The 15,313-nt window shown below is 38.5% G+C and overlaps 1 protein-coding gene across 9 annotated transcripts in view; it reads right to left on the bottom strand.

Annotated features, from left to right (window-relative positions):
* Nucleotides 1-15,313, bottom strand: part of DTNB (dystrobrevin beta) — a 239,718-nt gene that overhangs the window by 175,654 nt on the left and 48,751 nt on the right. For all 9 annotated transcript variants that reach the window (XM_042982350.1, XM_042982349.1, XM_042982351.1 and 6 more), the window contains exon 5: nucleotides 7,318-7,403. In XM_042982350.1, the coding sequence (XP_042838284.1) occupies nucleotides 7,318-7,403 (86 nt within the window). The remainder of the gene's footprint in view (nucleotides 1-7,317; nucleotides 7,404-15,313) is intronic.

Below are 15,313 nucleotides of genomic sequence, written 5' to 3'. Positions count from 1 at the left end.
GAGTAATTTTTTTAAAAATTCACTAAAAAAGAAATTATCACTTAATAGGGCCATGTTACAATTATAAGAGAACCAGAACATGTTTCTTTGTTTGATTTAATAAGAGAAATACTGCCAGACCCCCAAATTGAAGGCACAGTGAAGTTAATTTATTATTGCTTGAGTTATTGGTTTACAAAGTATTTTTTTTTAAAGATTAGGCTTCTTTGATCTGTAAGAAAAACAGTAAAAAAGTACCGAAAATTTTTTTAATCTTAAATGAAGCATAACAATGAGTGAAGTTACTGTGATTTACTATATACAAATACAAAGATCTCACCAAAGTAGTAACTAAGAGAGGAGCGCCTGGGTGGCTTAGTCAGTTGAGGGTCTGATTTCGATTTTGGCTCACATCATGATCCCATCATTGGTGATATCAAGTCCCACACTGGGCTCTGTGCTATAAGCACAGAGCCTGTTTGGGATTCCCTCTCTCTGCCCCTCCCCAACTTGCATGCTCAGGAATGCTCTCTCTCCCTCTCTCTCTCAAAATAAACAAATAAACATTAAAAAAAAGAAGAGACAATAAAATTTAATAAAAAATTAAACTAGTCCTCTAATTAAAGCCCTCAACCCTTCAGCATTAAGGGACTAAATTACTTCCCAGAACACTGGTTAATTTCCCCAGTAATTCTTTTTCTATTTATATACCTCTGAAAAAAGCTATGCTAATTCCCCATTAGATGTTTCCAGATTAAAATGTAGGCTTTCTCCCTTGTGAAAAACCCACAATCAAGTCCCTAAATGTATATGTATACACACTTTAAAAAATATTCTGGGGGTGCCTGAGTGGCTCAGTCAGTTAAATAGCTGACTCCTGATTTCAGCTCAGGTCATGATCTCACAGTTGATGAGTCTGAACCCCACATCAGGCTCCGGACTGATCGCGCAGGACCTGCTTAGGATTCTCTCACTCTCCCTCTCTCTTTGCCCCTTCCATGCTCTCTCTCATGCGTGCACGCTCTCTGAAAAATAAATAAATAAACTTAAAAAAAATTCTGTCTTTTGTGTAATGGCAAAATAATTCTACTATTCTACCATCATCACATCTGTTTCAACCTTTTATTCTGGTGATAATGACCCTGGCTTTACTCATTGCATCTATCCACTCTTTTTCTCCCCATATAACCAATCATACACTTCTGCAAGATGATAGGGTTGTTTACAATAAAGAGTCAAGTCTATAAACAGAATGCCATTTTCTTTCATATGTTAGCTTTTCCTGGCAAATGACTCTCACCGCCTGTCATCTTTCTACCAATTGAGTAACCTAACCCACAAAAACATGTATACACATCTGTATATTTATAAATACCTGTATGTAACCAAATCCAAATGAATATTTTATTCCCAAACTCATGAACAGTCCTACAGCATTCATTAAGTCAGAGTGAGGCTAGAGGATGGAGTCTGAATGCCTTGGACCTCTAGTGCTGACTCAGCCAGGAACTACCTCAGACAAGTCTCTAGGCCTCCCTTTTTAAAAAGAAAAAAAAAAATTTTTAATGTTTATTTATTTTTGAGAGAGACGGAGACAGAATGCAAGTGGGTTAGGGGTAGACAGAGAGGGAGACACAGAAGCAGAAGCAGGCTCCAGGCTCTGAGCTGTCAGCACAGAGCCCAACGCAGGGCTCGAACTCTCACAGAGCCGCGAGATTATGACCTGAGCCAAAGTTGGACGCTCAACCAACTGAGCCACCCAGGCACCCCTCTAGGCCTCCCTTTTGACAAAACATTGATTTAGGACTTATCTCTTACTTGCTTCCAGTTCTAGAACATTTTGGTTATATGAGAAATGCAAATGTGGGCATCATTCATTCAAATTAAACCGTCATTTCCATCTAATGATGAGAAAGGATGGTTAATAGAAACCAGCCAGGATAACTATGCAGTGACAGGCAGTTAAAAGACTATTGCAGAGGAAGCTAAATTTTAAACAAGTGAATCTGTTTCATTAGAACTGCAAAGGATGGCCCCTCTACAGGCTGTTAGTAAAATATGAAGGAAGCAAGCAATTGAAATGTCAGTGAGAACTGCCAGTTCTGGGCATAATCAGCACTCAGGCCATCTTTTCTCTGACTACTCAAAGTGCGGTATATCAGAAACACGCAAAACCAAAAGTAATATAAATTATTCTTATTACAAAAGCATTTTTATGCTATAACACAGAAAAAATGCCTGTTATCATTTTAGCATATTATTTCTTTTTCTATGTGCGTAATAAATTTTTGCCTAAAACTATATTACATTTACACATTTTGGTCTGAAACACATATTTGAGGACATTATATTCAATCATGTAAGTAGCCCAGACTGTAACTGGGTTCTGTGCTTTGGACACTAAAACTGTTTCAAACTTTCACATATTATAAAAAAATGTCATAACAAATATACATAAAACTTAGGGCACACTCTTGACTAATTCCTCAGGGTAAACTCAAGAAACAGACTGAGTCAATGGATGTGGATATTTTCACAGCCTCCCTGATACATTCTGTTAGGCTGTCATTCAAAATGGGAGTGCCAGGTTTTTAAAGGATTTAAATAGAAATTACATGAATCATCTGCTCCTATCCTTTTTTTAATGTTTATTTATTTTGAGAGAGAGAGAGAAAGCATGAGTGGGGGAGGAGCAGAGAGAGAGGGAAAGAGACAATCCAAGCAGGTTCCACACTGTCAGCACAGAGCTCAACACAGGCTCCCAAACCATGAGATCATGACCTGAGCTAATATCCAGGGTCGGACCTTCCACTGACTGAGCCACCCAGGAGCCCTGAATTATCTGCTCCTATCTTTTAATGCAAGACAGATGAGGTCTGAATAAGAGACTAAATTTCCTAGAAAACAAACAGCAGAATTAGACAAAGTAAATAAATCCCATAAATTAAATGACAAGTATGATTTCATAAATAATAGGCTTTACAGTCTGTAAGTTTTGTTCTCTGAGTTATTTTTAGGGTTTCTGATATTACTAAGTTTTGATCAGGCTTATAATTAAAGTCTGTATTCTGATTATAAATCACTGGTATTTAGAATGTGATCCCAGTTAACTGTGAATCTAGGATACAGTCCCTAATGGCCATAACAGTGAACTATTTCTATAAATGAACATTACCTGGAGACAGAAACTCTCTTAAGAGAGATCTGAAAAAACCAATCAAGAAATGTTTCAAGCTAAAAGTACAAGTATTGTTTAAGTTGTTCTAAATGCTATCTTGAAACTAAAATAAAAAAACAAAAAATATATCAAACAAAAAAGGGGGGAGAGAAAATTATAGGAAAAAAAAATCTAAAACAAAAGGGAAAAAGCAGAAAGATCAAAATAAAAGGAAGAAAAGTACAAACACTAAGGTGTATTCCATAAATTAGAAAACTGAACTTAAAAAGAACATTAACATGGGGCACCTGGGTGGCTCAGTCGGTTAAACGTCCAACTCTGGGATTCTGGCTCAGGTAATGATCTCAAGGTTTGTGAGATCAAGCCACACGTAGGGCTCTGCGCGGACAGTGCAGAGCCTGCTTGGGATTCTCTCTCTCTGCCCCTCCCACCTCTTACGTGCGCTCCTATGTGCTCTCTCTCTCAAAATAAATAATAAACATTTAAAATAAATAAATAAAAGGAACATTAACAGAGGTAACAAACAGAAAGTGCAGTTAATGGGAGGAAGATGGAGAAACTGAGAACAAAGTCAACGGAACAAACAGAAGGAAAGTGAATAGTCAAATATCATTGGAAATTACAATATAGTGTTATAGCTCACTTTTACCTAAGCTGTTATTCAGCCTTCTCAACGAAGCAGGACATAGCTGAGACTTGGAAAACCAAGGAGAAAAGGATTCTCACAGCAGACAAACTGCCAATCACACTACAAAAGCTCCAGTACTTCTCTCATAATACAGGAGTCATCACTTACATTCATACCTTAAATAGAACGCTCAGAAGTTTGCTTATGTTTTCTCCATATTAAAAGTAAATCAGAAGCAGGGCACCTGGGTGGCTCAGTCGGTTAAGCTTCCAACTTCAGCTCAGGTCATGATCTCACAGTTTGTGAGTTTGAGCCCTGCATTGGGCTCTGTGCTGCCAGCTCAGAGCCTGGAGCTGGCTTGGGATTCTGTGTCTCCCTCTTTCTCTGCCCCTTCCCCGCTCACACTCTGTCTCTCCCAAAAATAAATAAACATTAAAAAAAATTTTTTTTAAGTAAATCGGAAGCAAAGAAAGATTTCTAGAGACTGGTACTCTGATAATCCTAACACATTTACCAGTGATAAAAGGGACACACACACCCACCACCACCAACAACAACAACAAAGTTGTTGCTTTGTTGTTGCTTTTGTTGTTTTCAAGAACTTGAGAAAGCAAAGTTGTCTGAAAACATCAGAAGGGATAAACAACCCAGAGCCTCACAATTAGCCCCAAATGCATCAGACGATGACATCTCCGAGTTATGAAAAATATGTAAATTATAACCAGTGAGCTCTGTTTAAAACAAGAGTGACAGACCACATAAATGTGGTTTCCACTCTGAATGATTAAAATTAAGAAGTGGAGACAGACTTCAATACCTGAAATGTTTTACTTATGTTAAACATCTCATTTTCAAGCGAAGATAATTATAGTACAATAAAAATAATGAAACAGAACTACAGATGGTAAAGAAACTATAATTTTGAACATGAAGATTAGAAAGCCATACTTTAGACCTATCTGCATAACACAAATATGGTAATTAGTGACCTAGCGTGGGCTGGTATCTCATCAATCCATATCTGATGTGCAATGATCTGGCATTCTGAATACAGTGACAAGTCACATTGGCCTGAGCATGTGTACTTTTGTGCCGTGTGAATAGTGATCACTTGTGTTCCTCTAAGAAATTTGAAAGCTAGGGGCGCCTGGGTGGCTCAGTCGGTTGAGCGGCCGACTTCGGCTCAGGTCACAATCTCGCGGTCCGTGAGTTCGAGCCCCGCGTCGGGCTCTGTGCTGACAGCTCAGAGCCTGGAGCCTGTTTCGGATTCTGTGTCTCCCTCTCTCTGACCCTCCCCCATTCATGCTCTGTCTCTCTCTCTGTCTCAAAAATAAATAAATGTTAAAAAAAAATTAAAAAAAAAAAAGAAATTTGAAAGCCACCTAAAAACAAATGAAAAACCTGCCATTACCTGGATCCCTTCCACATCTCACATCATACTAAAATTTGCACTTTTTCACTAGCAGTTACAACAGGGAATTGCAGTAATTTTAGTACTCCAGCAACAATTGATATTTGGCAAAATTTTGGCATTTACTATGTGCCACGTTCCAGTTCTATGTAAATATAGCTGATTTAACCACAGAAACTGAAAGACTCCAGAGTCATCTACAATCTGCAGTTATATCATGTATTTTCTATTTTCAGCCACTTTCTCCAGTACTAATAAAGACGGCAATGTATATTCTTTACCTGGTATCATCGTCATTAAAAAAGACATAAAATTCCTCGGGCTCCTGGGTGGCTCAATCAGGTAAGCGTCTGACTCTTGATTTTGGCTCAGGTCATGATCTCACAGTTTGTGAGTTCCAGCCCCAAGTTGGGCTCCGCGCTGACAGCATGGAGCCTGCTTGGGATCCTCTCTCTCCCTCCCTCTCTGCCCCTCCCTTGCTCATGCTCTCTCTCTCTCTCTCAAAATATATAAATAAACTTTAAAAAATAAGAGAAAGATAAAATTCCAACTTTCTTTTCCTTTATGTTTGAATGAAATATAATCTCATCCGTATTGTATTATGTCTCAGAAAAACACCATGCTAGAATTAAAAAATATGAAGAAATTTCAGCCCCAAATAGTAATATTTTGAGATACCATGTGAAAAATACATAGAAGAGTCTTTAATGAAACTAGAAGTTTTACTACTGAAATTTTGGTTTACATTGCCGCTGATTTTGAAATGAAGATAAACCACGTTAACAGCTGACCAAACATACTATGTAAGACCTTTCTTTAGAATATTGATATCTATATCTAGTGAGCCATCCAGCTTTCCAACTTTCAATGCCATGGTAACATGTAAGAAAAAGCACAGAAGACAAAGGTACCTATTAAGTCACCTTGCCCAAAAGCTTGTGTTCAAATTCAACCAAGCATTTATAGCTTTTAATTAAAACAAAAAATGTAGGACGCAAAGGAACATCATAGGGATGTAATCATCAAAATCCAGTCCATGAGAAATGCTACTGGACAAATGACGCAGTTTCTTCAACAAAGCAATTCACAGGGTATCTCAACACTTCGTCAAAACCCACAGCTTCAATCTCACCTCCCTGAAACCTGCCAGAGCTCCTTACGTGTAGTATGGCACTTTGCTCCTTGTACTGCATCGTATGTGCATCGCCCATCACAGCATTAGTATATGGAGGACAACAAAGTAGCTCAGAGCAGGGCTAGAAGCTCAGCAGCCTGAGTTGAAATCCCAGCTTTACCCCCTTAGTTAACTTGTCTGTAAAATGGAGAAAATACCACCTGCTGCTCAGAGAAATTTTAAACATTCAGTGAGAAAATATATGTAAAGCACTTAGCACGATGTTTGGCATATCTCAGGCAGTTAGTAACTATCTAATGAATGAATAAGTGAAAACCATAAGCAGCAAAATTAAATTACTGTGCATGTCACTTCCTTTGATGTCACTTAATCCTACAGTATACTTAGGGAACAGTAAAATGACAAAATGGCCAACAGTAAGAAAAGACTTAGGAACAATAACTAAAAAAAAAAAAAAAAAAAAAAAAGACTATAAATTTCTAAATAACTGAGCTGCACTCTAAAGTACTAAGGAAAAGCTTAATCATAGCAAATACCCTCTGATGAAGAATAAGCTTATTTTTTAAAGGGCTAATCTTAACCAAACCTGGTAAAAATAATCAAATTTCTTTTCTAACTAAAAGCAATCAGCATAATCATCTGCAAGCAAAATTTTTAATAATATAGGAAACATTTTTAAAAGAACTTTTTTAAGGTCCATGTTCCTGTTCTGAATCTCTTCAGTTTTGTTACTTTATTCTAAAAAAAAAAAAAAAAAAAAAACAAAAAACTAAACAAATTAATTCAACTAATTTGTCCATCTCAACAGTAGGTGGCATAACTGACATATTCTGAGCCAGTTCCCAGTTGTTACAAAGGGAATGATCTAGTAAAAACACAAAAAAGTTCATTACAGCATCATCCAAAATTCTGACAACATTCATTTAAAACTGTTTAAAGGTCCTAATTTGAAAATAAAATCTTTCAAATAATATGAAAGTACTTACATCTCAATTTGTCCAGCATTTTTCCACCACACATCGTTGCTAACATAGCTTTAACTGAAAATACGGTCAACTTGCCTCGGCCCTCACTGCAAAATAAATTATATTAGAACAATTGCTATCTGGACCACAAAAGCATTAATCAAATGTATCACTAAATATCAAGCAACCAGTACATTCACCCCTACCATTATATTCTACAATTATTACCTTGAATTTTTAGAAACCTTAGATTGTTTTCCTTTGTAGAATTAAGGCCTCATGCATGTTAGGCAGAGTGCTAAAACTAACCTGAATTATTTGGAAATGAGCTTTATAAACATTCTGTAAAGAATTTTCTACTGGCTATGTAGACAGAGGCCAAATGGATGAACCAGAAATAAATTTCCTATCAATTTAGCCCACTGAATCCACAATTGAGTTGTTTTTAGTATTCAAAACTGAGGCACCACCTGGTTTGAATAATTCAGATATGTGTTCCTTCTAGCACGATAACAACAGTTTATTGTTATATAGTAAACCCACAGGGTGCACACTGCTATAAAGGTTTTATAGTACATTCACTTTGTTCTTACTACGACAACCTTACGTTACAATGTGTTTATTCTAAGAAGCTTGATCGGATCTGTCTCAGATCTTCCCATACCACCGCTGTGAGAAAACTGAAGGGGAAGGGATAGTAATATTAATTCTTTTTTAGTAACTGGGGATGAAATGTCAAACATACATGAATTATCTAAAATAATGCCACACACCACTTGCAGAGACAAGACAGTGTCCGCAAGCCCCTCTGACCCAACCTGTCCGCTGCTCCCTCCATCCAACTCTTCCCTGGTTTCACAGCAGATGAAACCCTCACTAGCAGGTTTTTAAAGTCATCACTTGTAAACTAACAATGGGCTTTTGTGTTCATTTTATAAAGCTTGCGCTTCAAAGTTTCACAGTAAGAGTAAAATACCTCTGCAGTGATGAGAACTGTATCACCTTGGTTTTGAAAAGCAAGTGCTTATGGTCCTAACAGGGTGCCTTCCATTTTCCAAAACTTTTATACAGTAAGATCGCACTTGAAAAAAAGGCAAATGGTTTATAAGCCAGAAGGTTCTCAGTGAAAAGATCTCCAGGAAATACTAATGCTTGTTACAGTATGACTTTCGACTCTTACATCTCTCTAAGTTTATTCATAAGATAAAACCAGAATCCCTGTAATTAGCTAAAATTAGGATGGGGTTTTTATTTTTTTAAGTTTTTTTACTTATTGAGAGAGAGAGAGAGAGAGAAAATGAATAAGCGGGGGAGGGGCAGAGAGAGGGAGAGAGAGAATCCTAAGCAGGCTCCACACTGTCAACACACGGAGCCCAATGCAGGGCTCGATCTCACTAACCATGAGATCACAGCCTGAGCCAAAACCAAGAGTTCGACACTTAACTGGCTGAGCCACCCAGGCTTCCCTGGGATGGGGTTTTTAAAACAAAAGTTCTCCAGAAATACAGGCACCGCTCCACATCTTATATGGCACCTGGCAATATAAGGAATATGCCTGTGTCAAACACTCCCTGCACTGTACAAACCACACGAGAAGCTACAAAGAACATCAGCTACTAAGAGGAATGGATTTCTAAAACCAATACAGAACTTCTACAGTGGACATTTCTTTTTGGTCACCAACCATCTAAATGCCAAGTCTACCTTTAAGCATGCCTTATATCATGAGACAAATACGTGTCCTACGACCCAAGTGTGAAGAAAGAAACAAAGAAAACCTCACCCGCTTGCTTTCCCATCTTTCTTCAAAATTAAGACACGGCCACATGCCACAAGCTCTGCCAGTAAGACGCACCCACTCTAGACCAAATAGAAAACCATTAGCTTGTAGAAGGAGGAACTCCAAAGATTCCACCAGCAAGCATGGCTGCACTAGCAGTTACCTCCAGCTTCCTGAGTGGGCAGAGACACAGACACTTGTGGCAGGCCCACGGCCCAGCGTCAGTGGTATGTGGGGTGCAAGCAACGATATCAGTGCCCCAGAGAGGTGGCAGTGGTGTCTTCATTAGAGCGCTTTTGTGACAATTTTGAGATCTGTTCTTGGTGGTGTGGTCATCAGGCCCACTTTCCCAGCCTTCTTAGAGAGTCTGTGGGTCACACATACCCTTTTAATAAATTAGCCAGAGACAGTTTCTTTTTTTTTAAAGTTTATTCATTGAGAGAGAGACAGACAGACAGACAGCGAGTGGAGGACGGGCAGAGAGAGAAAGGGACAGAGGATCCAAAGAGGGCTCCATGCTGACAGCAGAGAGCACAATGCAGGGCTTGAACTGACGAACCGTGAGATCATGACCTGAACTGAAGTCGGACGCTCAACCAACTGAGCCACCCAGGTGCCCCCAGAGATGGTTTCTATTGCTTACAACTAAGAACTCCACTGGATGCAGTTTGTATCCTGAAGTGAAGTGGCCCAGAAAGATGAAGCAACAAAAGAAAACATTCCTGAAGTCCAGAGTGGGAGCAGGCATGCCTGATGGCCAGCGAGCAAGAATGAAGCGGCAGGGCTCATCAACAGTAGACGGAGCCTCGCTACACAGCTAATGACATTTTTTAAGGTAAACTTGCTCAAACCGTTGTTTGCAGATACAGATTTCAGTATCTGCAATCTGTGAGAGTATCCAGGGGAAAGTAAAAATTAATCTTAGAGGAGATTTCCATAAAAATCAGGATACTGATTACCTGTGGGAGAAGGGAAGGGGAGACACAAAAGGACCACACGAAAGGCTTTCCAGGTGCTGACAGTCCTCGACTCCTTGGCCGCCATAGTACCTACATGGGACACCTGCTTTACAATGATTCATTACACTGTACTCTGTTTTAGGTATCCTTCTACAGGCATTTTCTAATTCTCAGTATAAACTGTTTAAAATAAATGAATCCCGGGAAAGCGACAGTTACCATTACTGGACAAGGCTAATGGTTTAAGGCAGAAAATAATGAAGGGAAACCTAGAAGTTAAAAGACACTTAAAATATATAAACTGTATGCATAAAATTTTTCATAATGAAATGCATAAAAAGAATAAAATTGTTAAAAATACCAAGACCCAGGCCCTATTCTTAATTTTTAAGTTTATTTATTTCTGAGACACAGAGAGACAGAGCATGAGCAGGGGAGGGGCAGAGAGAGAGGGAGACACAGAGTCCGAAGCAGGCTCCAGGCTCTGAGCTGTCAGCACAGAGCCCGACGCGGGGCTCAAATCCACAAACCGCGAGACCATGACCTGAGCCAAAGTCGGTCGCTCAACCGACTGAGCCACCCAGGCCCTATTCTTAAATGCCCATTAATAAAAGACTGGCTATTTATGCTATCATAAAAGAGAATAAAAAATAATATGTGAAAGATAAAGAGTTATATCCAGGATAGATTACGAAGTTAAAAAAAAAAAAAAAAAAAAGCAAAGCATGGAAGAAAATAATTGCTAGAATGCTATGTAGCATTCTGTGAAAGGATATTGAAAAAATAACAATGGTTGCGTCCAGGGTGGAAAGAAGGCAGCCAAAGGAAAGCATGAGTGTATGGGCACTTTTCACTTTGTAAGTATTAAACATGCTTATGTTAGAAAAGACAATTCTCAAGTCAATAATCTTAAGACACTAGAAAGAGAACAGCAAATTAAACCCAAAACAAGCAAAAGAAAAAATATATACATAAGAGCAGGAATCAGTGAAATTAAAAAACAGAAAAATAGAGAAAAATGAATAAAACCAAAAGCTGGTTCTTTGAATAAATCAGTAATATTGACAAACCTCAAGCCAGTCTAAGAAAAAAAGAAAGATATTGGTAATACCAATATCAAGAATGAAAGAAGGGTTATCAACTAAGGCTTCTATAAACATGATAGAAATAAGAAAACATAAAGACGTTGTGTCCATAAATTCAACAACTTAAATGAACCAGACAGACACAAACCACTCCTCGAAGAACACCAAATATTAAAGCTCACGCTGAGGAAACAGATAACCTCAATAGGCCTGTATCTATCACAGAAACTAAATCTGTATTTTTAAGCTTTCCAAATGAGAAAGCTCCTCATGCAGAGAGCTATACTGGTGAATTCTAAACATTTAAAGAAGAAATAATTGCATTTCTACGCTCTTTGAGGGAACAAAAAAGGAGTAAACGCTTCCCAATTCTTTTATGAGACCAGTACTATTTTGATACCAAAAACACAATAATCTATTACAACAAAAGAAAACAAATCAGTATCCCTCATGAATGTGGACACAAAAATCCAGATACCAAAACCCTACCCTGTTCTTGATATTTTTAAAAAGTTTTTCGTGTTATTTTAATATGCATCCTGAGCTGAAAACTACCAACACAGAACTTTGAAGGCAATACTAAGACTTCAGCTTTTATGTTGCAGGTAATGATAAAATCAAAGGACATAATGAAAGATTAAAGAGAATTAATCATATTGTGATTGTATAACTCTTTCTGGCTCCAAATCTCATGTTCTTCCTTCAAAGAGAAAAAAGGATCTATTCCTGATGCAAAGAAGAAACTGATGCCATTTATGCAAACAGAAGGGTGCGGCAGAGCCCGGCATGCTGACAAGAGAGCCAGGTCAAACTCAACTCTGTTACTCAAGAAAGATTTAACGTACAGTACCCATCAATAAATGCCATACGGCAGGTCTTAATGGGTACTATGACACCTTTACTTCTAAAAATTATCATAAGAGCACTTAACACTTTTTTCTTTAAAATCTTCAGAATGCTTTAGAAGCTAATATTTAAAATACTAATATTTAAAATACTTCGTATCCCTTATTCAAATATTCTTTACTCAGCTTTAATGCAGATATTAGTTCCAAATTCAGAAAGTCTTATATTCAAATACAGGATAACAACATCCTTCTCAACTGACTTAGATCAGCACTTGTATCCTTTTCCACTCGTTATTTTTTATAATTTTTTTTATGTTTATTTATTTTTGAGACAGGGAGAGACACAGTGTGAGCAGGGAAGGGGCAGAGAGAGAGGGAGACACAGAATCCAAAGCAGGCTCCAGGCTCTGAGCTGTCAGCACAGAGCCCGACATGGAGCACAAACCCATGAACCCCAAGATCATGACCTGAGCCGAAGATGGACACTTACCCGACTGAGCCACCCCTCCACTCATTAAGATTATTACTAATCTCAATGACTGACCTCTGATCAGACGTATTAACAGGACAGTGTGTGTGTGTCACCCCTCAACTATTATCAGTAACGTGTGGTCCCTTAATTCATCATCTCTCAGATCTACTTTCCAACCATTCTCCTATTCGTACAGCCACACAGCAATATCCACACATAATCTCCCACCCATCGCACCGTGAATCTTCTCCCCTTTCTGCCTGCATGCCTTTTGGGGTGTGCTAATATGTGTGTGCGTAACATCTCATGCTTTATTGAGGGTGAGGGGAAATCCATGTACGTGTCAATGTGTAACTCAAGAGGATAAAGGGAACGTGTAAGCAAGGTGGGGGGTGTTTTAAGTAAGGAGAAAGGAGAGGTATCTGAGATTAAGGATCATGAGGACCTACAGACAGATTTAGGAATGACGCTTACTGAACATGTTTAAGAATCTGTTTATAAATATATAATTGTGTATCCTGAACATGGGGCAGTGGGTTCAGGTCTGAATTACGAACTAACCTTCCCACTTACAATGCTTACAGTTTTAGGCTCACGGTTTCAACCATCAAAAGGTTTATTCACCTTTCATTTTTTTTTTTTAATTTTTTTTTAACGTTTTTTTTTATTTATTTTTGAGACAGGGAGAGACGGAGCATGAACAGGGGAGGGTCAGAGAGAGGGAGACACAGAATCCGAAACAGACTCCAGGCTCTGAGCTGTCAGCACAGAGCCCGATGCGGGGCTCGAACTCACGGACCGCGGGATCGTGACCCGAGCTGAAGTCGGCCGCTTAACCGACTGAGCCACCCAGGCGCCCTTTATTCACCTTTCAAAAGTAAATACTGATATAAACAAATTAAGAAATGGTGTATTTAAGGATACTTTAAATACTTACTAAAGATACTGATGTAAAATCTAAGTATAATTTAGCATACAGAAATAACCACTTAATAAAATTAGTGAAAGGGTGTACTCAGAATTCTTGCTGAAATCACGTTATTTACATTTTTCTCTTCAAACAGAAAGAATCTTAGCTCCCCCACCTCTCAACTGTTTGCTTAGTAGGCCAAACGTCAGCATTTACTCCTTTGCTCTGAATGCTTTTCTTGGCACTGGGTTCCTCAGTCTACTTTAAGCCTAACTAAAACTTCCTGCAGCTGCCCCCAAACAAAGCAAAGGGAAAGTGTCTCTGTCACTGTGTTCTCTAGTGTTGCCTTAGCGCCCCTGCATTCTTGCCTAGAATTAGAGGCAGCAGAGAGGAGCTGCAGCCACTTAGCAGCCTAACACCCTGTGATTATGTCCTTTATCTAATTGATTCTTTCTTCTTGGAAAAACTCAGTCTCAATCCTTCCCAGCAGACACCCGAATTTAATCTGTATACAAGTCAAGTTACATTTAAAAGTCAAGGGTTAGCTGCCCTTGGTCGTGGCACACACAATCTCCCCGACACCTATGTTCTCAGTCCTTCCAAGGTAAAATCCAAGTTCATCCCAGAATCCGTTGTCTTCGAATAGGATTCGGTTTTATCACAAAAAAAATGTGGTTCAACTAAAAATCTGACCTATGACAGCTTCAGAGTTAGTAGGTGAATACTTAATAAGTAACAGTAGGGGTGCCTGGGTGGCTCAGTCAGTTGAGCGTCTGACTTTGGCTCAGGTCATGACATCACCCTTGAGTTCAAGCCCCGCGTTGGGCTCTGTGCTGACAGCTCAGAAGCTGGAGCCTGCTTCGGATTCTGTGTCTCCCAATCTCTCTCTGCCCCTCCCCTGCTCACGCTCTCTCTCTCTCTCAAAAATAAATAAATGTGAAAAAATTATTTAAAAAAAATAAGTAACAGTAAATATTAACCCCTGCATAAAGATACTAAAATGAAAGGGCAAACAGGTAGTGTTTGTTGAGGATGATGGGAGTAAGGAAACTTGTTATTTTAACCCCACCCAGAGTCTCTCCAGGGAGCACCCTCCCTCGGTAAGAAACATCATGCTTCTCTTTCTCAGACTTCCCTGCATGATTCACTGCTACAGACCTATCATTTTATGGTCTGACAATAAACCATGCACATGACTTCTAAAAAGAGTTCTTATTATCCAATACTGAGAAAACACCACGATGAGCTCCGTGCCAAGCTAAGCAGACAGTGAGTCACCCTGAATAAACACTGCTATGTTTTAACATGCAGGCACCTTCAGAAGCCTCACCGTCCTCACCTGTGCCCTTTCGTTGAGAGCTTGCTCATTTCAGTTCAGCAAAGTCTCAAATTCTACCTATTTTTAAAAAAATATTTAAACTAACCTAATCTGGATGGCGTTTATAGCTTTGCGCTAAGAAGAACTTGCTATGCAAATTAATACTTTTGAAAACAAGACTACAGGGGGCATTTTTTACTTAAGAAACAAGCTGTTTCTACATCTTTAACAAACAATTGTGGCTGCTGCCAACCATAAATTAGTACTTCTCACATAAAAATAGACTTCTACTTTGCAAACACTGCTACTAGTCCCATTACCACATGCAGCTAAAAGTAAAAGAACATTTCTTGTTGATTTTCAAAAACTCATATTTTCCCAATTAATCTTAATTTACAAAACTTCACAGTGAATGGATTATGCAATAATCACCTGCAAATCAAGAATCCATTTGGCAAATGTCAAATGGCTTAATCAAGTAAAATCAACTTAGAATATTATTCAGTTTTATCACAATCAGAATGCCTGCTAATTTTTAATTTTCATTTCAACCTTACAAATATTTATTAAGAATTTAGCATTGTGTTTATCAAGTAATCAAAGAAGTATAAGGTAGAATCTCTGCTCTCAAGGGCTTTCAACCTT

Source organism: Panthera tigris, chromosome A3 (assembly GCF_018350195.1).
Source record: "Panthera tigris isolate Pti1 chromosome A3, P.tigris_Pti1_mat1.1, whole genome shotgun sequence".
NCBI classification, from domain to species: Eukaryota; Metazoa; Chordata; class Mammalia; order Carnivora; family Felidae; genus Panthera; species Panthera tigris.
Note: the sequence above shows the minus strand (reverse complement) of the source record. Positions and strands in the feature narration are given on the sequence as shown.